Source organism: Macaca fascicularis, chromosome 17 (assembly GCF_037993035.2).
Source record: "Macaca fascicularis isolate 582-1 chromosome 17, T2T-MFA8v1.1".
NCBI classification, from domain to species: Eukaryota; Metazoa; Chordata; class Mammalia; order Primates; family Cercopithecidae; genus Macaca; species Macaca fascicularis.
The window spans coordinates 103,620,094-103,642,145 of record NC_088391.1 but is presented as its reverse complement, the minus strand read 5'-3'; the positions used below and the strand labels follow the sequence as shown (position 1 = coordinate 103,642,145).

The 22,052-nt window shown below is 48.6% G+C and overlaps 2 protein-coding genes and 1 long non-coding RNA gene across 16 annotated transcripts in view; 1 reads left to right on the top strand and 2 right to left on the bottom strand.

Moving 5' to 3' along the window:
- Nucleotides 1–18,503, bottom strand: part of CUL4A (cullin 4A) — a 58,592-nt gene extending 40,089 nt beyond the window's left edge. For 2 of the 6 annotated variants that reach the window (XR_012426602.1, XM_005586301.4), the window contains exons 1-3: nucleotides 17,111–17,273; nucleotides 16,799–16,914; nucleotides 7,179–7,282 (exon numbers count right to left, since the gene is read on the bottom strand). Coding sequence is in view for 5 of the 6 variants with exons in the window: in XM_005586301.4 (XP_005586358.1) it covers nucleotides 7,179–7,282; nucleotides 16,799–16,914; nucleotides 17,111–17,258 (368 nt within the window). In the remaining variant the exon portion in view is untranslated. Of the gene's footprint in view, nucleotides 1–7,178; nucleotides 7,283–16,512; nucleotides 16,687–16,798; nucleotides 16,915–17,110; nucleotides 17,274–17,726; nucleotides 17,776–18,017; nucleotides 18,136–18,278 lie in introns of those variants that run through there. The other 4 variants (XM_015439556.4, XM_045377534.3, XM_065533017.2 and 1 more) reach the window with 4 other exon arrangements.
- On the bottom strand, nucleotides 7,883–10,270 carry LOC141408923 (uncharacterized). Its single transcript, XR_012426612.1, has 2 exons — nucleotides 8,579–10,270; nucleotides 7,883–8,057 (listed from the first exon to the last, which is right to left on the bottom strand). It is a non-coding gene; the product is annotated as an uncharacterized lncRNA (long non-coding RNA).
- Nucleotides 18,217–22,052, top strand: part of PCID2 (PCI domain containing 2) — a 51,691-nt gene continuing 47,855 nt past the window's right edge. For 8 of the 9 annotated variants that reach the window (XR_012426605.1, XR_012426604.1, XR_012426603.1 and 5 more), the window contains exon 1: nucleotides 18,217–18,287. Coding sequence is in view for 6 of the 9 variants with exons in the window: in XM_065533032.2 (XP_065389104.1) it covers nucleotides 18,252–18,287 (36 nt within the window). In the remaining 3 variants the exon portion in view is untranslated. Of the gene's footprint in view, nucleotides 18,711–22,052 lie in introns of all 9 variants that reach the window. The other variant, XM_065533033.1, reaches the window with a different exon arrangement.

Genomic DNA, 22,052 nt, shown 5'->3' with positions numbered 1-22,052 from the left:
GGGGCTCCCAGGGGGTCTGAATCCTTGTCACACCAGGAAGTGCTGTGACCACAGCTACAGGGGCCTAAGACAGCTTACTCTATTTTCTCTTGGGGCTTTGCTGAATTCTCAGAGAGCACTGCCAGAAAATTAAAAATAGACAGTTACAGCAAAGACCTAATGGCTGAATGGTTAACAGGTTCCTCTGGGAAAAAACAAACAAAAAATCTGTCCCAAGTACATTTGGACAGGCTTCAAGGAGCCCCAAGAGCCATCCTGCAGCTCTGACTCCAGGAGCTGAATGAGAGCTGTGGCCTGGACCTCCCCGCAAGTCTCTGCTGGCAGGCAGGTCACGCCAGCCGAAGGCGTAGCTTTGTTTCTGGATGAGGGTGCACAGATCCTTTAAACTTAATGGGGTTAAACTGACGCCAGTCAATCTGACACCACTGGGCAGCTCAGGTGTTGTGAAGATAGAGTTCCACATGGGGCAGTGTCTTGTTAAGATGGAAAGTCCAACGTAAAGTGCTCATTAAATGAGAACTACTTTCTCTAAAATAGCTCTGTAAAATCAATAGAGATCCTCGATCAAAATTTTTTTTGTTATTTCCCACAGAAAAAAGTACAAAATGGTAAGCTAAAGTCACAGCGTGGCATTTACTAAGTAAGCTCTGGCCTTCTAAACATCAAAATCAATTCCAGATTCTAGGATATAAGAAATAGTCACAAGGCCGGGCGCGGTGGCTCAAGCCTGTAATCCCAGCACTTTGGGAGGCCGAGGCGGGCGGATCACAAGGTCAGGAGATCGAGACCACAGTGAAACCCCGTCTCTACTAAAAATACAAAAAATTAGTCGGGCGCGGTGGCGGGTGCCTGTAGTCCTAGCTACTCAGGAGGCTGAGGCAGGAGAATGGCGTGAACCCAGGAGGCGGAGCTTGCCGTGAGCCGAGATCGCGCCATTGCACTCCAGCCTGGGCAACAGCGTGAGACTCCGTCTCAAAAAAAAAAAAAAAAAAAAAAAAAAAAAAAAAAAAAAGAAATAGTCACAATGCTGTGCAAGTAATTCTAGGACGTGAGACGTATAAATAGAGTGAGAGTCTGTCAATAGTGTATTCTCGAGATAGGTTCTTCAGCAACCATATTTTTTCTCATTACAGAAAAGGGCCAATCTTCGTTAAAGGATTTATACAGCCTACTGAGATGAGTTAGGCAGGTCTTCAAACAGCAAACAACATCCAACAGCAGAAATGCTTACACCATAGGAAAAACCTACCTATCATATCTGTAATGAAAAAGAAAAAGAAAGCAAAAGACGATGCTTCTGTTGGGGCAGAAGAGGGACACATGCATTTTCTATGCTTGGTTGTCTGCTTCTGCAGTTCCAGGAACAAGGCCCACCTGCTGCCTCTACCCACAGACAGACCACCAGAGGACAGCCCTAGGCCGACCCTCATTCATCCACACAGCTCATGAAGGCAGGCATGCTGTTTTGCCTCCTTTGATCTGGCCGAGCACTAACAGGGTTCTCTTGGGCTTTCGTCTCTTCATCTAGAAAATATGGCCAACAAAGGTACCTACAGCTCAGGGTGCTGTGAGACAAAGCGATTTATGAATGTGCAGAGCTTGGCCTACTGCCAGCAAGTGCTCCATACACAGTATCTGGTCAAGTGAGAACAGGCACAAAGTCTTTCTAAGGAAAGACAAAGCATGCTGTCGCCAGTGCGGATCATAAAGGCACGCTCAAGAGGCAACTGGAGCTTTGCGACTTCCCCAACAGCCAAGGCTCCCTGCTCACTCCGGGGCCCCTCCCTTCTGCTGACCACACTGCTCTCATGGGGTCCACCACTGCCTGGCATTCTGCGGCTGACCAGAGCTGCAATGCTGTCAAGGTGAACCAGGGGAAGGAAAACGTGAGTTTCATCTACTGTTATCTACAGATTAGATTCTGAGGACAGTTGACCTGACATTTTTGAAGAGCTCCTGGTGCCCATGCAGCCTGGCTGGGTGGCACGTGGTCCTGCAGCAGCATGTGGTGTGGGTTCTGCAGCAGCTGCCTCTGGCTGAGAGTGTGTATGAGTGCATGGGTACAAAAGGCCTTTATTTTGGGGAAGGGACGTCACCAAGGGCAGGTATCTATTTTGAAAGGGACAGCTAAGTGCAGAATTTACCAAACACGTGAGACAAGAAAATGGATATGGTAAACAAAGAAGATGGTAGTGAATGACTCAATTCCACAAAAGCCCTCTTTCTACCTGTGCATCTGATGGGCTTCATCTATAATCTAATATCAGCATACAATCAAAATATAATCGGCACATAACATTACTTAAATCTGGCTGGGCGTGGTGGCTCACGCCTGTAATCCCAACACTTTGGGAGGCTGAGGCCGAGGCCGGCAGATAACCCAAGATTGGGAGTTCAAGACCAGCCTGACCAACATGGAGAAACTCCATTTCTACTGAAAATACAAAATTAGCCGGGCATGGTGGCACATTCCTGTAATCCCAGTTACTCGGGAGGCTGAGGCAGGAGAATCGCTTGAACCCAGGAAGTGGAGGTTGCGGTGAGCCAAGATTGCGCCATTGCACTCCAGCCTGGGCAATTAAGAGTGAAACTCCCGTCTCAAAACAACAACACGTTACTTAAATCTTAGAAAGCAAAGTTACTTGAAGTACTGGAATATCCCAGAGGCAAAGGAAATCTGAATATGCAGACCTTGGAATACTCCCTGCCACACGGTATCATCTGCATCAGATTAACATTTCGCCATGAGACTGGGCTGGGTCAGAACTCTCTTCCAGCAGAAACAAGCTCTTTGAGAGCAGGACCCATGCCATTCACGCCTGTCCCTGGTCCCCAGTGCACAGTGCTGAGTTGGACAGAAACACTCACCCCACCTTTACTAGGTTAATGTACGAATGTAGCCTAAAAGCCTTCATCACAGAACCTGCCACTTCCTGGTCTCATCATCCCTTCAGACTCTACTTATCAGCCACTAAGCCGGTTGCCATATTAAACTTGCCCCTCGATTCCCACAAGGTGACTGTCCTCTCACCTCCCTGACACCAGCCCTCAGCCACCTCCTCTGATGGCTCTGCTCTTTTTCTTTTTAGAGATGGGGGTCTTGCTCTGTTGCTCAGGCTGGAGTGCAGTGGTGCAATCTCAGCTCACTGCAGCCTCGGCCTCCTGGGCTCAAGCAATCCTCCCACCTCAGCCTCCAGGGTAGCTGGGACCACAGGTGTGAACCACACACCGACTAATTGTTGTCGAGGCTGCTCTGGAGCTCTCGGGCTCAACTGACCCTCCTGCCTTGGCCTCCCAAAATGCAGTGCTGAGATTAGAGGCATGAGCCACTGCATCTGGCCACTCTGCTCATTTTTCCTGGGCATCTCATCCGTATCTGGATCCACTGGATCTGTGTCTCCAGCCCCAAATGCACAATAGGCATCTCTACCTGAGTGACTCCTCACCTCCTCCCAAAACAACGTGACCAAGACAGACCCTCCCTGCCTCAATCCGTGTCTGGTTAATCCTTCCACAGCGGTCAGATCCTTTTCCTCTGAACTGTAACAGGTTTGCTGGCAGGATGCTGCCATTCCACTCCGTGGTTTTGCTGCCCAGTCAAACCACTGTGGTGTGAACCACTGCTTGGTTCAACAAAGGTTCCTCCACAATTTAGCATCCACCTTCCCCTCGTTTTTCCCTCTAGGGATCCTGTCAGTGGTCAACTCTCCCACATCCAGCAGCATACCTGGCTCTTCCGCCCAGTAAGGTTCCTTAGCGCCAGGGCTGCCCATGCTGCTCCCCGGCCTGTGCCACCTTGGCATCCCACAGTGCCTGCCACTTCCTCATCCATCCTTTAGGACTTGGCCCAGACATCACTTCGCCCCTGCAATGCTCCCCTACCCAAGTGCGCTGGCTGCTCTTTCTTTAGGTGCCAGGAGCTTATCTGAACATTTGAAAACCCTTATCACAGGCCGGGCGCAGTAGCTCACACCTGTAATCCCAGCACTTTGGGAGGCTGAGGCGGGTGGATCACGAGGTCAGGAGTTCGTGGCCAACGTGGTGAAACCCCGTCTCTACTGAAAATACAAAAATTAGCTGGGCGTGGGGGTGGGCACCTGTAATCCCAGCTACTGGGGAGGCCGAAACAGGAGAATGGCTTGAAGCCAGGAAGCGGAAGTGCAGTGAGCCGAGATCGTGCCACTGCTCTCCAGCCTGGGTGACAGAGCAAGACTCCGTCTCACACACAAAAAAACCCCTTATCACAGCACTGCGTAAATGCTTATCCTGATGCTTCTGCCACCTCCATTTGGGTTTAAGCACCAAAGGGACAGAATCCCATTCTGCTCAGATTATTTTCCCAGGGCCTGGCATTATACCTAGCACATGACAGATACTTAAAAACATGTGCCGACCCAATGAAAGGCTGTGGTGTGCTGGTCTATATGCAAACTTATCTCATCACTCTGCCAGAGTGACCTCCGTGAACAATCTAATTCTGGTTTCTTGCTTAGAAAACCTGTGAGGACTCTGGAATACTCACAGACTGAAGTTCAACTCCTTGATAGTAACCACAAAGATTCAAATTCAATCTGCAACTTAGCAGCACAGCCTAAGGGCCACAGCTTCTCTGGAGTTCTAGCTGTGCCCCGCTGCTCAGGGTTTCCAGAGCACCCTTCACCTTCCGGTGCCACATCCACAGGAGGGGGGATCCTCCCCATCCTTCAGGAGGGTCTCCTCTGGGAGGCTCTGCCCCAGTTGCTTCACATGCCACCATTCCTGGCCTGGCTGGCACAGTTCTCGACTCAAGATGTCTCATGACTAATAAGGGCACTTAATATGGTAGCATTTTCTTCTTTCGCCTTTAAGGAACCAAATGATAATTTTTGTAATCCTAATTTTGCCACCGCGCCAGGGAAGTACAGTAATTCCCCTGCCTCTCCCATAGGCCTGCGACTTCTTGGAGGGTAGAAATCGGGCACGGCGGTCGCTTACCATTTGGAGGTGCCGGTGCAGCAGGTAGAAAGCAAGTGCTTGTGCAGTGAGTGAACTGATGGCACATTAGTCAACCCACAGAGTAGGAGTAACTGGCAGAAGGATCATTTGATCAGGTAATCAAATAGTAGTTTTCAAGTAAATGGGGACTGCAACTAGGGTAGGAACAATTATCGCCTACTGACTCTCACAAATGCCTAAGTCTTTGGGAGAAGGCTTGGGCATCTGCTAAAGACCTCCCCCAAGCCTAGGAGTCAGGCCACTTTTTGGATGGAAACATCCGGAACATGGGTTCCTGGAAGCGCACTGCTGAGCGGTGGCACTGGGGCGGGGCCTGCTTCCGTGCGCCCTCACAGGCGCCTCCTGAGATAAGGTGTACTTTGGCCAGGTTCCAAAAGGTTGTGTGTGGTCACTCATCTCTTGAACAACCTCATGATCTTTAGGAAAGGGCTTTGCTGGAAAACACTGCAGGGCGTATTTACAGAAGCCGGCACCACAGAGCTGGAACTGACCTCACTCACCGCCTGTCGGGGGTGCTGTGGAGATTGTCTGAACAGAGGCCTCTCACCACAGAGCTGGAACTGAACTCACTCACCGCCTGTGGGGGGCGCTGTGGAGATTGTCTGAACAGAGGCCTCTCACCACAGAGCTGGAACTGACCTCACTCACCGCCTGTGGGGGGCGCTGTGGAGATGGTCTGAACAGAGGCCTCTCACCACAGAGCTGGAACTGACCTCACTCACCGCCTGTTGGGGGCGCTGTGGAGATTGTCTGAACAGAGGCCTCTCACCACAGAGCTGGAACTGACCTCACTCACCGCCTGTGGGGGGCGCTGTGGAGATGGTCTGAACAGAGGCCTCTCACCACAGAGCTGGAACTGACCTCACTCACCGCCTGTTGGGGGCGCTGTGGAGATTGTCTGAACAGAGGCCTCTCACCACAGAGCTGGAACTGACCTCACTCACCGCCTGTGGGGGGTGCTGTGGAGACTGTCTACACAGAGACCTCTCACCCTGCATTTCAGCTTCCCCGTCACGTGCTTCAGCTTCAGCAGCACCAACTGCTGCAGCTTCCCTGAGGGTCCTTCCAATGAACTCAGAATGGTTTAGTTTCCCAAGATCAGGGAGACGGGAGCAGAAGTTTCCCTGAATTGGAAGAACACTTAGAAGTAAGCAAACACAAACCACCTAATTTTACATATGAAGAAACGGAGGCCTAGAAAAGTACAGCCACAAGTAGATTTTCTGCAATTATAAACTCTACTTTCTAATTTCTACCCAATGAGACACATGGATAGCTACAGTAATGGGAGGAGGTTAGGGAATGAGATTGAGTCCAGATTACAGAATTTTCTATAGGATGCCAAGGAGCCCAGAAACTCCCCTGTAGACGTCTAAGTCACAGCTGGTGTGGCAGCAGAATTCTGAGATGCTCCTGCCTGTCCCCACGTGCAGGACGCTTCACATGCACTGTGAAGGAGCCTGTGAATACAAAGGTCACAATTCTCTGACTGGTCACAGGTTACCTCACATAAGGCCCCATGTCAGCAGGTCAGATAGGCAGATTCTCCTGCTGGTCTAGAAGCAGAAAAGAGTCAGGCAAGGACTTGTGCATGTCGAGCTGAGAGCGACACCGAGCAACACAGGACAGAAGGCCCCAGGGCCCTCAGTCCCACAACCACAGGAACTGCCTTCCGCCAACTGCCTGCCTTCCACCGACTGCCTGCCCGTGCTAGCAAAGACCTCAGGTGAGGCCGCAGCCTGGCTGACACCTTGACTTTGTCCATGAGACTGAGCACAGAATCCACTGAATCCCGCCTGGCCTCCTGACAGACACAGCTGTGAGCTGATAAGCGGGTGTCTCCGTACGTCGCCAAGTTGATGGGACTTTGCTGCCTATCACAGAAAGCCAATGCAGACGGTGTTTATTAGAATAAAGGATACTCGAACTTTTAAGACACTTTTCAGAACGTTTCCTAAACACTCAACCATACCCAATAAGTGAGCATGGCTTCCCTTTAATTCAGATCAGCAAAACAATTGAAGGTAAATTTCGCTTAAAAACCTACCATTCTGAGTCACGAAATAAAAGAACTTTAAAATCTATTGCTTTAATATAAGGATACTCATTAGTTCTTTATCATAATAATGTTCAGTTTTGAAAGACTTAATGAATAGAAACTTTATGAACCAAAAAAAGGATATTCTCTAAACGGAAGGATCTGTGCCTGGACGTGGTCTTCACAGGCCTGACGTAGTTGCTTGTACAGCATTGGGGAGACTTTGTGAGAACAGAGATTTTCCACAGCCTGCGAACAAAAGGGGTGTATCAATTCTTCAGTATTAACAACAGATTGGTTCCCAAAACAACCCTGCTGTTAATACAGCTGTAATCATAACAAAAAGGCACCCCACACCCTATCCCAGTACTTCGGGAATCTACAAATAAATTATTTATTATGGCAAAGTTTAGGGCACTTCTCGTTGGAACACTGCAGTCCAGTCACAGTTGGCATGGGGGTAGGTAACAACAGTTAATGTGGGCACGTTGCACCTGCTGGACTCGGCTCCCAGGCGGCTGGCCCCCGCCACTCCTGAGCGTCTACGGCGCCCAGTCACTGGGGACTCCACCACAGGTTTCATCCTCACAGGCTTGTTTCTGGGTGCTCCGATTCCTCAGTCTGAGGTGGGGGTCAGTGCAGTGTGTGTGTGTTTAAGTTCACCTTGATGATTATAAAGTGAAATCAGGGCTAGAGAACCAAGAAAACCTTTTCCCTCCGTGACCACCTTCCCTTCAGGAAGGAGAACAACAGGCTGGGGCTCCAGTTCCCCTCACGCTGCCCAGGGCAGTGATTCAGTCCAAACTGAGCCTTTTCTAGGTGACGCTGGCCAGACTACATTGTTTCCTATTTATTTTTCTGTAGGCTAGATGTGTAATTCACTTCAGTTTTTTTCTTAAGAAACTTTTTTTTTTTCCTATGAACAACCCTAGTAAAATAAGAAATCTTTTTTTTTTTTTTGAGTTGGAGTCTTGTTCTGTTGCCCAGACTAGAGTGCAATGGCAGGATCTTGGCTCACTGCAACCTCCACCTCCTGGGTTCAAGCGATTCTCCTGCCTCAGCCTCCCGAGTAGCTGGGATTATACGTGCCCGCCACTACACCCAGGTAATTTTTGTATTTTCAGTAGAGGAAGGGTTTCACCATGTTGGCCAGGCTGGTCTCAAATGCCTGACCTCAGGTGATTTGCCTGTCTTGGCCCCCCATAGAGCTGGGATTAAGGGTGTGAGCCACCCCGCCCAGCTGACACCATTTTTTGAGGCAGAAAAATTTTTCTCACAATATTTTTACCCACCTCAAAGAAACAATGCTTGTACATTCTTACCAGTTCTAATGAAATTTCCTAGCCAGGCACAGTGGCTCACGAGGTCAGGAGTTCGAGACCAGCCTGACCAACATGGTGAAACCCTGTCTCTACTAAAAATACAAAAATTAGCCAGGTGTGGTGATGCATACCTGTAATCCCAGCTACTCAGGAGGCTGAGGCAGGAGAATCGCTTGAACCCAGGAGGCAGAGGTTGCAGTGAGTCAAGATTGCGACACTGCACTCCATCTTGGGTGACAGAGCAAGACTCTGTCTCAAAAAAAAAAAAAAAAAAAAATTCCTTTCCAATCTTATGTACAAAAACTTAAACTCATTCAATTCAAATATGAAATATTATAAACAGAAATGTGGTTTTTCTAACAAGTTTTGAACCAATGTGGGGTTCAAAAACAGAATAAAAACACTTTAGATAAATAATCTGAATTTAATTCGGATACAATATTCCCCTAGAAAAAAAGGTAAACTAAAGTTATAGAGCTATTCATTTTACTAATACTTACAAGTATTAACAATTCCAATACTAAATATCGGAGAGCTGCTACATGTCAACCAAAGTACAGTGATTACTACCATATAAAATACATGTATATTTATAAACACCAAAAGAAGATGTGGAATAATTATAATCTCTTTTTTAATAATTATAATCCTATTTTCTAGCAAGCTTATTATCAGCATAATAACAAAGAAATACAAACTTTCCCCTACATTTTGTCTTACTATAGAAAATAGGGAATTCCTACCCACATTCTGTATTTACTTCAACTCCTTTCTCAAACTCTTCAATTCCATCCCTTTGAATTCCATGTCTTCATAATTTGGTCAAAGGTCTGCCACCCTTTTGTCTCCTCAAACAACCAAGAGAACTTAACAACAAAGGTTTTGCTCTAGTAGTTAAACATTAGTGAATCCCACAAACATAATTATTACAAAGTAAGTTTTTTATATAACACATGAAGAAAATGTATTTTCTTCAGCAAAAATCAAGATAAGCTTAGTGGTGCATATCCTTCATAAAACAGTAACTTATGACCATTTTCTGGATGTTTTAATTCCTAAACCAACAACCAATATCCTTAAAACCATCTCTTCCTAGTTGTGGCAAATGACTGAATATTTTACAACCCACTCTGCCTCCTCTGTGTCCTATTTGGTGCATATTTACTATTCATATGAATCATATTGCAATTTACTTTGTTTTTAAAACTAAGAATTTAGGAGCCTCTCAAAACAAGTAGCAAGCCCTGGGTAACCCAGGTTTGCTGTAGGTGCTGAGTCAGGACTCCCGGCTTCATATTACAGGCACTCATCACTGGAAAGGCGACAGCCTTTGTTTCTCCCCGCCCTGCCAACTCCTTGCTGGCAGGAATATACTGGAAGACTTTTTTGGGCTGTTACAGAAGCAGCACAGCATAGGAGTTGCCCCTCCCCAAAATGGATTTTTGACACTCAATCATATTTTGAGATTTAGAAATACCCTTTCTGGATGCATAAAGCAACTAATCAGATGGTACTGTGTGCTTCATGTTGGTGCACTCATTCGTATTTTAAAGATTCACCCCAGGGAAAAGGAATGTAATCCAATGATCGGAGGTGGAGAAGTATCATTTGCATTCTATCCTACTAGTATCAAGATGCTTTCCCCGTATAAACAGCCAAGTGAGGAAACTTGATGTATATCCTCACCCAGCACTGTCTCTCCTCACATCACAGCTACTTCCTAACCAGCAGGTTCGTCAAATGATTGTCTGTATTAGCTCAACAGACACGTGTGTGAATGTCAAATACACGTCTATTTATAGTGTCAAAGCATTGCCTGAAGTGAACTCACTGCTACTTAAACAAAATGCTCACTGCGGATAAGGGCAATCCCTGCTCTCAGGTGTGGAAGACAGAACAAGGAAGTCTACGGAGCTGTGGGACATGACCTCTATAGTCACACAGAGACCTCCACAGCCACATGGGGCGTGACCTCCATAGTCACACAGAGACCTCCATAGCCACACAGACGAGACCTCCATAGTCACACAGAGACCTCCACAGCCACACAGGCAAGACCTCCACAGCCACTCGGTCGAGACCTCCATAGTCACACAAAGACCTCCACAGCCACATGGGGCGTGACCTCCATAGTCACACAGCGACCTCCATAGCCACACAGACGAGACCTCCAGTCACACAGAGACCTCCACAGCCACTCGGACGAGACCTCCATAGTCACACAGAGACCTCCACAGCCACTCGGACGAGACCTCCAGTCACACAGAGACCTCCACAGTCACACGGACGAGACCTCCATAGTCACACAGCGACCTCCACAGTCACACGGACGAGATATCCACAGTCACACACGACGAGACCTCCATAGTCACAGAGCAACCTCCACAGCCACATAGACAAGATGTCCACAGCCACACAGGATGTGACCTCCATAGTCACACAGCGACCTCCACAGTCACACAGATGAGACCTCCACAGTCACGCAGCGACCTCCAGTCACACAGACGAGACCTCCACAGTCACACAGAGACCTCCACAGTCACACAGACCAGACCTCCACAGTCACACAGACGAGACCTCCACAGTCACACAGAGACCTCCACAGTCACACAGACGAGACCTCCACAGCCACACAGGACGAGACCTCCATAGTCACACAGCAACCTCCACGGTCACACAGATGAGACGTCCACAGCCAGTCGGACGAGACCTCCACAGTCACACAGACGAGATATCCACAGCCACATGGGATGAGACCTCCATAGTCACACAGCGAGCTCCACAGTCACACAGACGAGACCTCCGTAGTCACACAGCGACCTCCATAGTCACACAGACGAGACATCCACAGTCACACAGATGAGACATCCACAGTCACACAGACGAGACCTCCACAGCCACACAGGACGAGACCTCCATAGTCACACAGCGACCTCCACGGTCACACAGACGAGACCTCCACAGCCAGTCGGACGAGACCTCCACAGTCACACAGACGAGACATCCACAGCCACACGGGACGAGATCTCCATAGTCACACAGCGACCTCCACAGTCACACAGGATGCGACCTCCATAGTCACACAGAGATCTTCACAGCCACACAGGATGAGACCTGTGTAGCTGTGGGGGTCCCATCCCTACACTGGGTCTGCAGCTTGGGTGTGAGGGAAGGATGCCACCTAATATGAAGGATTAACCGCTCCCCTTCACTGACCATTATCACCTGCTATCAACATGTCACGGAGACAACTACTCTGTGACTCAAGAAAGACAGCCTGGCTTTCCTCAGAGTTTGTATGTCAGCCAGGCGCAGTGGCTCACACTGGGAACCCCAGCACTTTGGGTGGCCAAGATGGGAGGACTGCTTGAGTCCAGTAGTTCCCAAGCAGCCTGGACAACGTAAGGAGGCCACACCTCTCTCTTTAAAGGCCTGAGAGGTTAGTGTTTGTGCAACAACAAACAAAAACACCAGTTCTAAATCAAAACACAGCCTTTCTCTGAAACCTTTCTAGAAATGCAGTCTTCAGTTTTCTGTTGTCTCATTTAGCAAAAAGTAGGACTAAAACATAGAGACACAAGACACAGAAGATGTACTTTCTTCAGGGAGTTAGTTATTACAGACCTAAATTCAGGTGGTTCAACAGAAAAGATCTATGCCTTCCCAACATTCTCCTCTACACCTTACAGGAGGAAAATGATAAAAACAAAGTAACAGGCCGGGCGTGGTGGCTCACGCCTGTAATCTCAGCACTTTGGGAGGCCGAGATGGGCAGATCACGAGGTCAGGAGATCGAGACCATCCTGGCTAATACGGTGAAACCCCGTCTCCACTAAAAATTACAAAAAACTAGCTGGGCGAGGTGGCGGGCGCCTGTAGTCCCAGCTACTCAGGAGGCTGAGGCAGGAGAATGGTGTAAATCTGGGAGGCGAAGCTTGCAGTGAGCTGAGACCTGGCCACTGCACTCCAGCCTGGGCGACAGAGGGAGACTCCATCTCAAAACAAAAAAAACAAACAAAAAAACAAAGTAACAAACAGAGAAACATCAGGCCAGCTGAGGCCCACACAGTGTAAGCAACAGGACTCCTAAGGGGTTTAGAGGTAAAGGGAGACTGAGCAAAACCAAAAACCAAACACGAAACGAAAACTTTCAAACTTGGGTGAGAATTGGTCCTTTTACATAAGATTCTTTGGCAACATATACACCACCCCACCTATACAAAAACTTAGACTTTATTTTGAAACACCAAGTCAAATGTATTGCCTGCTTGATCAGACATCAGTAATTTCACATTTGCTTTTCTTAGATTTCTATCCCACTTGCTTCCAACAGATCTGAGGCAGCTCATGCTTCAGACTCTGTGAGAGGCCAGAAGCCCACCTGTGCGTGGAGAGATGACCAGCTGCACATGCCCACAGGTAAGGGAATCAACTGATTCCACATGTCCCCTGGTGGGGCAGCACATCCAGAGATGCCCCTGGAATTTGCGATGTCTCATTCCAAGGAGGAACCAGTGACTGTCATTTTGGGGTAAGCATTCCTAGTTCTCAGGGTTTCAAGACAGACACCTAAAGCACCTGCAAACATTGTTCATAATATGTACAGTGATTGTTTTGTAAGACATATCACTGTGTACAAGGTGTTGCAAAGTATAATTCCGCCATTTTAAGTAAAAACAATGAGGCAGCAGATATCAGACAGCCAGATCTCCAGGAAAAAAGTAGTAAGAAGCTTTAGTTGTAAGGTATTATATTTTATTAAACCAAAGACCTCTGAGAGTTCAGGTGGAACTCTTGTTTCTAGTCAAGACACAGTACAAGAACTGTATTAACTTTCTGCCTGAAATAACCACAAAATCAGACAAAATATATGAAGTAACAGTTTTTGAAGCACTGAGCACTGGGCTATGAAAGACAGTGAATCTCAGAAAGATGGGAGGCAAATAGGCCCCAACTGCTCAGTTTCCTGCATGGAGAGCTTCCAGGCTGTGGTGCAGGGGCCCTGAGTGAGTAGCTGGGACTACAGGCGTGCAACACCCCACTAGGCTAATTTTTACATTTTTTGTAGAGATGGGGTTTCACCATGTTGCCTAGGCTAGTCTCGAACTCCTGGGCTCAAGTGATCAGGCCACCTAGGCCTCCCAAAGTGCTGGGATTACAGGTGTGAGCCACTGAGCCCAGCCTGTCAATATTGTTAAGAAATTAATTCTCCTACATTGATCTATAGATTCTATATACTATCAATAAAAATCTTAGCACACTTTCTTATACAAATTGGCTGATTCTGAAATTCACATGGAAACACAAGGGACCAAGAATAGCCAGAAACCTGTGCAAATATATGAGGTTGGGGGGCCAACACACCCCGATTTCACACCTCACTCCACCTACTCCTACATGGTTTCTGACAAAGGAACAAAGGCAATTCAGTAGGGGAAAAGAGGCTGAAAAACTGGACATTTGCAAGGAAAATACTGACTCTAGATTTTTTGTTTGTTTGTTTATTTTTTGAGATGGAGTCTCATTCTGTTGCTCAGGCTGGAGTGCAGTGGCACAACCTCGGCTCACTGCAACCTCTGCCTCCCGGGTTCAAGCGATTCTCTGGCCTCAGCCTCCCGAGTAGCTGGGATTCCAGGCGCCTGCCACCACGCCCGGCTAATTTTTTGTATTTTTAGCAGAGATGGGGTTTCACCATGTTGGCCAGGCTGGTCTCAAACTCCTGAGTGCTCAGGTGATCCACCCGCCTTGGCCTCCCAAAGTGCTGGGATTACAGGCATGAGCCACTGCACCCGCTCTGACTCTAGATTTATATTTCACAATATATACAAAAATTCACTCTACATAGATCATAGACCTAAATGTAAAACCTAAAACTCTCAAATGTCTGGAAGAAAATATAAGAGAAAACTTTGTGACCTTAGATTAGGCAAGATTTCTTGGATACTAAAAGTACAGTCCATAGAACAACAAACTGATACATGTGACCTGAAAACTTAAAACTATTACTCTTCAAATGGCACAATTAAGAGAATCAAAAGACAAGTTGAAGACTAGGGAGAAAGTATTTGTAAGGCGAATATCTGATATAGGACTTGTATCCAGAATACTTAATAAACTCAAATACTCAATAGTAAGAAAATAACCAACACAACAAAAATGAGCAAAATATTTAAATAGACACTTCGTCTAAAAAGATACATAGAATGGCAAGTAAATATGAAGATGCTTCACATCAGAGGGAAATGCAAACTAAAACCACAGCGACACTCCACCACACACCCACTAGCGCAGCTAAAATTATAGGCTGAGGACACCACATGCTGGTGGCGGACTGGAACTGGAACTCCCATACACTGCTGGGAGAGGCACAAAAGGGGCAGCCACTGTGAAAAACAAGAAATTTCATAAAAAGGTAAACATATATTTTCCATATGACCCTTGAGAACTTACTTCTAGATAAAGAAGTAAGCAGAACTTACCTGAGAGGAATAAGAATGTATGTCCAAACAAAGGGTCATTCACAGATGTTCACAGCAGCTTTATTTAAAACAACCCAAGGCCGGTGCAGGGGCTCACGCCTGTAATCGCAACACTTTGAGAGGCCAAGGCAGGCGGATCACCTGAGGTCAGGAGTTTGAGACCAGCCTGACCAACATGGTGAAAATACAAAAATTAGCCAGGTGTGGTGGCGGGTGCCTGTAATCTCAGCTACTTGGGAGGCTGAGGCAGGGGAATCGCTTCAATCTGCGAGGTTGCAGTGAGCCAAGATCGCGCCACTGCACTCCAGCCTGGGGTGACAAGACCGAAACTCTATCTCAAAGAAACAAATAAAAAACCCCAAACATGGACACTCAAATGTCCATTAACTGATGAATGGAGAAAATAACTGTGGTATACCCATTCTATGAGGTAATAAACAAGTTACAATCACACTGCGTGCACATGAATCTCAAAAGCACTGTCCTAAGTGAATGAAGCCAGACACTACAAAATAGATGACTGCATTTAGATAACGTTCTGGAAATGACAAAATATAGCGACAGAAAGCAAATGGGGGACTGCCAAGGGTTAGGAGTCAGGGGAGAGGGCTGATTGCAAAAGTGGTCATGGCAATTTCGGGGGTGGTAAAAATATTCTACCATTCTACCAAGAAGAGTCTATCTTGACCATGGTGCCGGTTACATAACGGTATATATACATCTGTTAAAACTTCTTGGAGTGCATATCATATGTAGACTGTATCTCAAAGCTGACAAGAAAACATAATTCACTTACACTTCAGACAAAGAATGGATGTGTATGTACACCAAACTGTCAACAGTTTTCTTTGGGTGGTATGAGTATAGGTGATTGAAGTCTTCTTTTATATATTTTTTATAATTTTTACAATGGAGTCACTTGCATATCCAGAAAAGAATTTTTTTTTTTTTTTTTTTTTTTTTTTTGAGACGGAGTCTCGCTCTGTCGCCCAGGCTGGAGTGCAGTGGCGCTATCTCGGCTCACTGCAAGCTCCGCCTCCCGGGTTTACGCCATTCTCCTGCCTCAGCCTCCCGAGTAGCTGGGACTACAGGCGCCCGCCACCTCGCCCGGCTAATTTTTTTGTATTTTTAGTAGAGACGGGGTTTCATTGTGTTAGCCAGGATGGTCTCGATCTCCTGACCTCGTGATCCGCCCGTCTCGGCCTCCCAAAGTGCTGGGATTACAGGCTTGAGCCACCGCGCCCGGCCAGAAAAGAATTTTTTTAATTCAAGTATTTTCACAGAAATAATTGTATGACACATCGTGACCCAAAATGTAGATATCAGACTACTTAATGAACGTTGTTTTACAAAAAGACGACGCCAGAAAAAAAATCCGCATGTAAATAAAACATCCAAGTACGGTAAAATGCACTTTTAGCCATTTTTTGTTACTTTATAAATGGAACACCATCACTTTGAATTAAACGCTACAAAATCTGAATATCTTAAAGGCAACCACTGATCACAAAACAGAGAAGAAAACCACTGTTTTTGAATTTTGAAGTTTTTCAAAATCTGAATATCTTAAAGGGAACCATTAATCACAAAACACAACAGAGAAAAAACCCTATTACTGTGGCAAGTGACACAGTACTAACAGTTTTATTTATAACGAGAGAAATAATTTGCTGTATACTTGCAAAATATGAGTCACGTGGCTCCTAGAAACACACCTCCTTCTCTTCGGTAATGGGATAACTTTAAGAATCGTTCTAAGCAGCTTAAGCCTGAAAACAAAAATTCCACCACGGCAATAAACAAAACCACTTGTTGCCTCTGGGGCTCCCGGCCCTGCAGTGGAGGCAAACGCCCTGCCTTTCCGCTCCCCGGCGAGAGCCTGCGAGGCACCCGGAGCGGCCGCCCGGCCGCGTCTGCGTCACGCGGGGCAGGAGCGGCGCCCCCAGCCTCGGCCGCCGCCTCACCTGGTAGAGCTCCTCGAGGTTGTACCTGATGGAGGTGCTGCTCTGCACGGCCCGCACCGCCTCGTGCAGCTTCCGCCACGTGTCTTGCGTGTAGTTGTCGGGCAGCCGGGGTCTGTCTGCAGGGCGGAGAGAGAGCGGGCGGCTCAGGGCGCGCCGCGAAGCGCCCCGCGTCGCCACCCCCGACCCGGCCGGCGCCCCAGCGCCCGCGCTCAAGAGGCCCGTACGGATCTCGGGCCTTCCCCCCAGGGCGGGCGGGGTCTCGTGGGGCCCCCGCTGGGGTCGCCCGGCCCTCGACCCGGCCGCCGCACCCACCTCGGAAGTTCTTGATGACCAGCTTCTTGGAGCCGCCCGCGCCCCCCGGCTTGGCGGGCGCGGCGGCCAGGGCCGCGGGCTTGGTGAGGCCGTTGGTGCGGCCCACGAGCGCCGAGAAGCTGCCCTTCCGCGGGGCCTCGTCCGCCATGGCTGGGCCGGAACCGCCGCGCCCCGCCCCGAGCGCCGCCGCCCGCCCAGCTCCGCTCCGCCCGCCCCGGTCCGCGCGGCCTCCGCCCAGTCCTCCTCGCGCGCCCCGCCCCGCCCCGCCCGCGTGCCCGAGTCCAACCGCCGCCGCGCCCGGCTACTGCTGAGCCCTTAGGGGCGCGCGCTGGGAACCCCTCCTGAGGGATCGGACCCCCCCTAAGAGCTTCGGACACCCATTCCTGGCTCGAGGGCGCGCGCCGGGACCCCCACCCCCGCCCCCGAGGGATCGGGACAGCCCCGGTTCCGGGGGGCGCACCGGGACACCCCCGGGGCTCTGGGTACCCCCTCCTGGCTCGGGGGTGCGTGCCGGGGGCCCCCTCCTGAGGGGCTCGGGAGCCGGGACCCCCTCCTGAGGGCCCCAGGGAGCGCTCCTCCTGAGGGTTCGGCACCCCCACCCGGGGCGTGAGACCACCTCGAGGGCTCGGGGGTGCGCGCCGGGACGTGCCCCAACTTCTGAAGGCTCGGGAGCGCGCGGCGGAGGCACCTTATGAGAGCTCGGGAGCGCGCGCCATGTCCCTCCCCTCCACCCCCGCTCGGGCGCGCGCGTCCCGAGTCCCTGGCCCAGCCCGGCGCGGAGCGTGATCCGCGGCCTCGTTTTCACAAGGGGCAGTCGAGGGGACAGCGCAGTGAAAGGCACTTTAGCAGTGGGGCTGTTCTCGCCACTGGACCCCAAACCTCTCAGCCCGGGCGGGCCCGAACACACAATCAGAGTCGCTGGCGTCCCGGCTGAGAGGACGGGGGCCCGACAGAAAGACCCCGGGACCCCTTAGCCCGAGCGTGTCGCCGAGCCGGTCCCCGGATTCTCCCTCCGGAACCAGCCTGCGCACAGGCGACGGGGTCGGGGGCTCCGGGACCCAGACGTACCGAGAGCCGGAAGTGACGCCAGCTGTCCCGCTTGGGGTGTAGGGGGTGGCGCTCTGTGCTCGGCGGCGCTGCCATGGCACACATTACCATCAACCAGTACCTGCAGCAGGTGGGTCCTAGCCGGGGAGCGCGCGGCGGTGTGGCTGGCCCTCGGCGTGTTCCGTGTGTCCCCTCCTGCCTTGGACCCTCAGGCGTCTTCCTTTCGCGCCTCGCCCCCTGTCCTCTGTCCGGGTCCCCGGCGGGCAGCGGCGCGAGCCGACTGAAAGGCCGAACAGCGGCGGCCGGGGCTCCCCTGCAGGGCCGCCGTGGGGGCCGGGCGGTGTCCGTGGATCGCGGAGTTGTCGCGGTGTAAGTAGACGCGGGGGCTCCAGGTCACTGCCCTCATTGCTGGCGTGTGTGGCCGCGCCCCCAGGGGGCCCGAAGGGCCTGCGAGCCGCGCCAAGGGCCCGGTGTGGGCGGTGCTGTGTCGGGTGGACGCTGCTTCCCAGCAGGATGCGGGATGACTTCGGGGACTCCAGGAGGCGATGGAGGGGTAAGCGCGAGGCTGTGGCCGTGTTGCAGGCCGGGCTGGTGTCCCTGGTCTTCGCTGTGTTTTAACGCCCTTCACTCTCCAAGCACAATGCACACTTCATATCGCTCGGTAGATGCGTCTGACGGGTGTTGTTCAACAGCCTTACAGGCTTCAAAGCGCATGTTCTTTCCACTTAACTATGCCTGTCCTCAGAACCAGCATTGTGGTAACAGGAATAGGAAAAATAGGGAATGGATTTTTAAAATATTTGAAGGAAACATTACCAGGACGTGGTGAATAAGAACGGGTGGGCTGAGGGACACCGAGGAGTTAAGAATGATTCCCAGGTTTGTAGTCTGGGAAAAAGATGAATAGAGTGGATTTGGAGGGAGAAATAAATTAAGTTTTGGGCATGTTGAGTTTGAGGTATCTGTTGACAACTAGGTAAAGATACGAACTTGACAGCCGAAAAGTCTGACATCATTGGGACCAGCAGGTGCTTGGTTAATTGAGAAAACTGGTTAAAACAGGAATCACGAAAAGATGGATATATGCTTTTAACTTAAAACATGAAAGTATACGTTCACTTGCCAATTTTTTTTTTTAACCGCTTACCTCTAGTTTGATACTTGCCAATCTTTGGATGTAGGTCCAAGGCCTTTTCTTTAGGCTGTCTGTTTTGGCCTAATCTTTGCAGAGTTAACATTTTCCAATATAAGTTTATTTAAAGTTAAGGATATAGGCATTTAAGAACCACTTTGATACGATTATCTTTAGAATTTTCTTAATCTTTTACAATTTTTCCCCCACACCTTTTTTTTTTTTTAAGAAACTCAAGTGAGCCTTTTAAAAACTTGCAACTTAGCTTATAGAGAAACAACTGCTTCCTTTTGCATTCATATTTCATTGATGACCTTAAAAGTACATAACTACCGTAACAGGTTCAGCTAGCAAAAATGGATTTGAGAACAAACACATCTGGATATGAGAACACATACAACTAAGCTGGCAAAAGCTTGCAATGTATTAGAGTGAAGCCTACTTGCTGGAAGTCCTCATCATGCCTTGGGCATCAGCTCGTGTATTTCAGGAAGGGTTTGGAGAGAGTCATAATTCCAATTCAAGTCAGTTAAAGTGAGACTGGTAAGCAAGCTTCTACTCTATGTGTGTAAGCTGAAGTTTAAACAGACAGATTTGGGTTAAAGATACAAATCTGAGACTCCTTGATATACACATGTTGGGAAAGACTGAGAAGGGGTGACCCAGGGAATAAGTAGAGAGTGGACAGGGGCTGGGCCCAGGATGGACCTCTATAGAGATGTGCATGCCTGCGTCTCCACAAAGGGCAGTGTAGCCACTAACGTGAGACAGGAAAAGTCCACTTCCTCCTAATTTTGATGTATAAAAGTATTTCTGGTTGGACTGGCATGTTACCTAGGTTTTATGTATTAAGAGTTTTTTTTTTGTTTTTTTTTTTTTTGAGACAGAGTTTGGCTCTGTCCTCCAGACTGGAGTGCAGTGGCGCAATCTGGGCTCACTGCAAGCTCCGCCTCCCGGGTTCACACCATTCTCCTGCCTCAGCCTCCTGAGTAGCTGGGACTACAGGCGCCCGCCACCTTGCCCGGCTAATTTTTTGTATTTTTTTAGTAGAGACGGGGTTTCACCGTGTTAGCCAGGATGGTCTCAATCTCCTGACCTCATGATCCGCCCGCCTCGGCCTCCCAAAGTACTGGGATTACAGGAGTGAGCCACCGCGCCCGGCCATATTAACAGATTCTTGAATATTTTTTAAAAATAGGTGCCTCTTTGATAGAGAACGGCAGCCTGTTGCACACGGTAACACAGCATGTTTGATTTGTTGTATAGGAACATAGGTGCCAATGTAACTGTATCTCTTTGGGAATAAAACCGTCATTTGCACATTCATCAAAGCTAGGAAGTTGGGGGAAATCATTGACTCCTCCTTTAGTCCTTTACCTAACTGGATGTATCTCCGAAGTCTCTCAAATCCATCCCTTCTTTATCTGTTGCCACACGCTCCCCAGCCAGGACCCACCGGCTGCAGGCACTGGTTGATGGTTTCCTTTACTTTGCCATTTCCAAGGGAAACATAGCAAAGAGGGCATAGACTTTAAAGACAATAAGACTTCAGCTGAAATCCTGGCATTTTTACTAATTCTGGGACGATGACAAGTTATCATCCTTCTGTGACTTCTCCTATCGACTTCTGTGACTCTCCATCTCTAAACAGGGTTCGCGAAAGTTTTGAGGAAAAAAGACCATGAATACACAGTAAATGCATTTGCTTAGTAAATGATAGTTCTGGTATTTTATTGAAGAAGAGTTGAGCATCTGCCTCTGTTACTAAAACTTGATTGACTCTGTTTCCTCCAGGGAAAGTTCCAGATGCTTTAACACATCATCTGGTCTGTTTACCTGTTAACTTGGCGTCACCAGTCTAAAGCTTTATTTCACTTGTGCTGAATGTACCGTGGCCCCCGCCAAAGTACTCATAACTTAAATTTACCATTTAACCATTTTAAAGTACACAATTAAGTACATTCACAATATTGCACAACCATCACCATTATCCAGAATTTTTTTGTCACCCCAAATGGAAACGTCGTAAGCATTAAGCAGTCACTCCCTGTTCCTGCCTCCCCGAGCCGATCAACCGCTAATCTACTTTCTGTCTGTGTGGATTTGCTGATTGTGGTGATTTCAGTATGTGGCTTTTGTGTGTCTTTTACTTACATTATGTTTTCAGGGTTCATCTGTGTTGGAGCGTGTATCAGTGTGTCATTCCTTTTCATGGCTAATGATACTGCATCATATGGAATATTTTGTTTATCCATTCGTCAGTTGATGGACCACTTCGGTTGTTTCCTCTTTTTGGCTATTGTGCTGCTGCTGTGAACATTCATGCACATGGTTTGTTTTCTTTTTGGCATATACCTAAGAGTAGAATTGCTGAGTCATATGGTAATTCTGTGTTTAACTTCTTGAAGAAATGCCAAAGCAGCTAGCTGCATCATTTTACATTTTCACCAGCAATGTATGAGGGTTGCAATGTCTTCACTTCCTTGTCCACACTTGTTTTTTCCATTCTTTCTATTATGGCCATCCTGCGGGGTGTGGAGTGTTATCTTCTTGTGGCACCCCATGATCTTTCTTGTCCCAAAGATTTTCTTCATTATGTTCCTTTTGCCAAGAACACCTCTCCTTTTTACAGGTGTAGTGAACACCTTTATTTAGGGAATCAGCTTTGAGTTACATACTTTACTCCTTAATCTTGAATAGTTCCTCATATTGCCTTTCAAGAGTTTATGGAATTGGAAAGTTTGACTGTTCAGAAGTGACTTC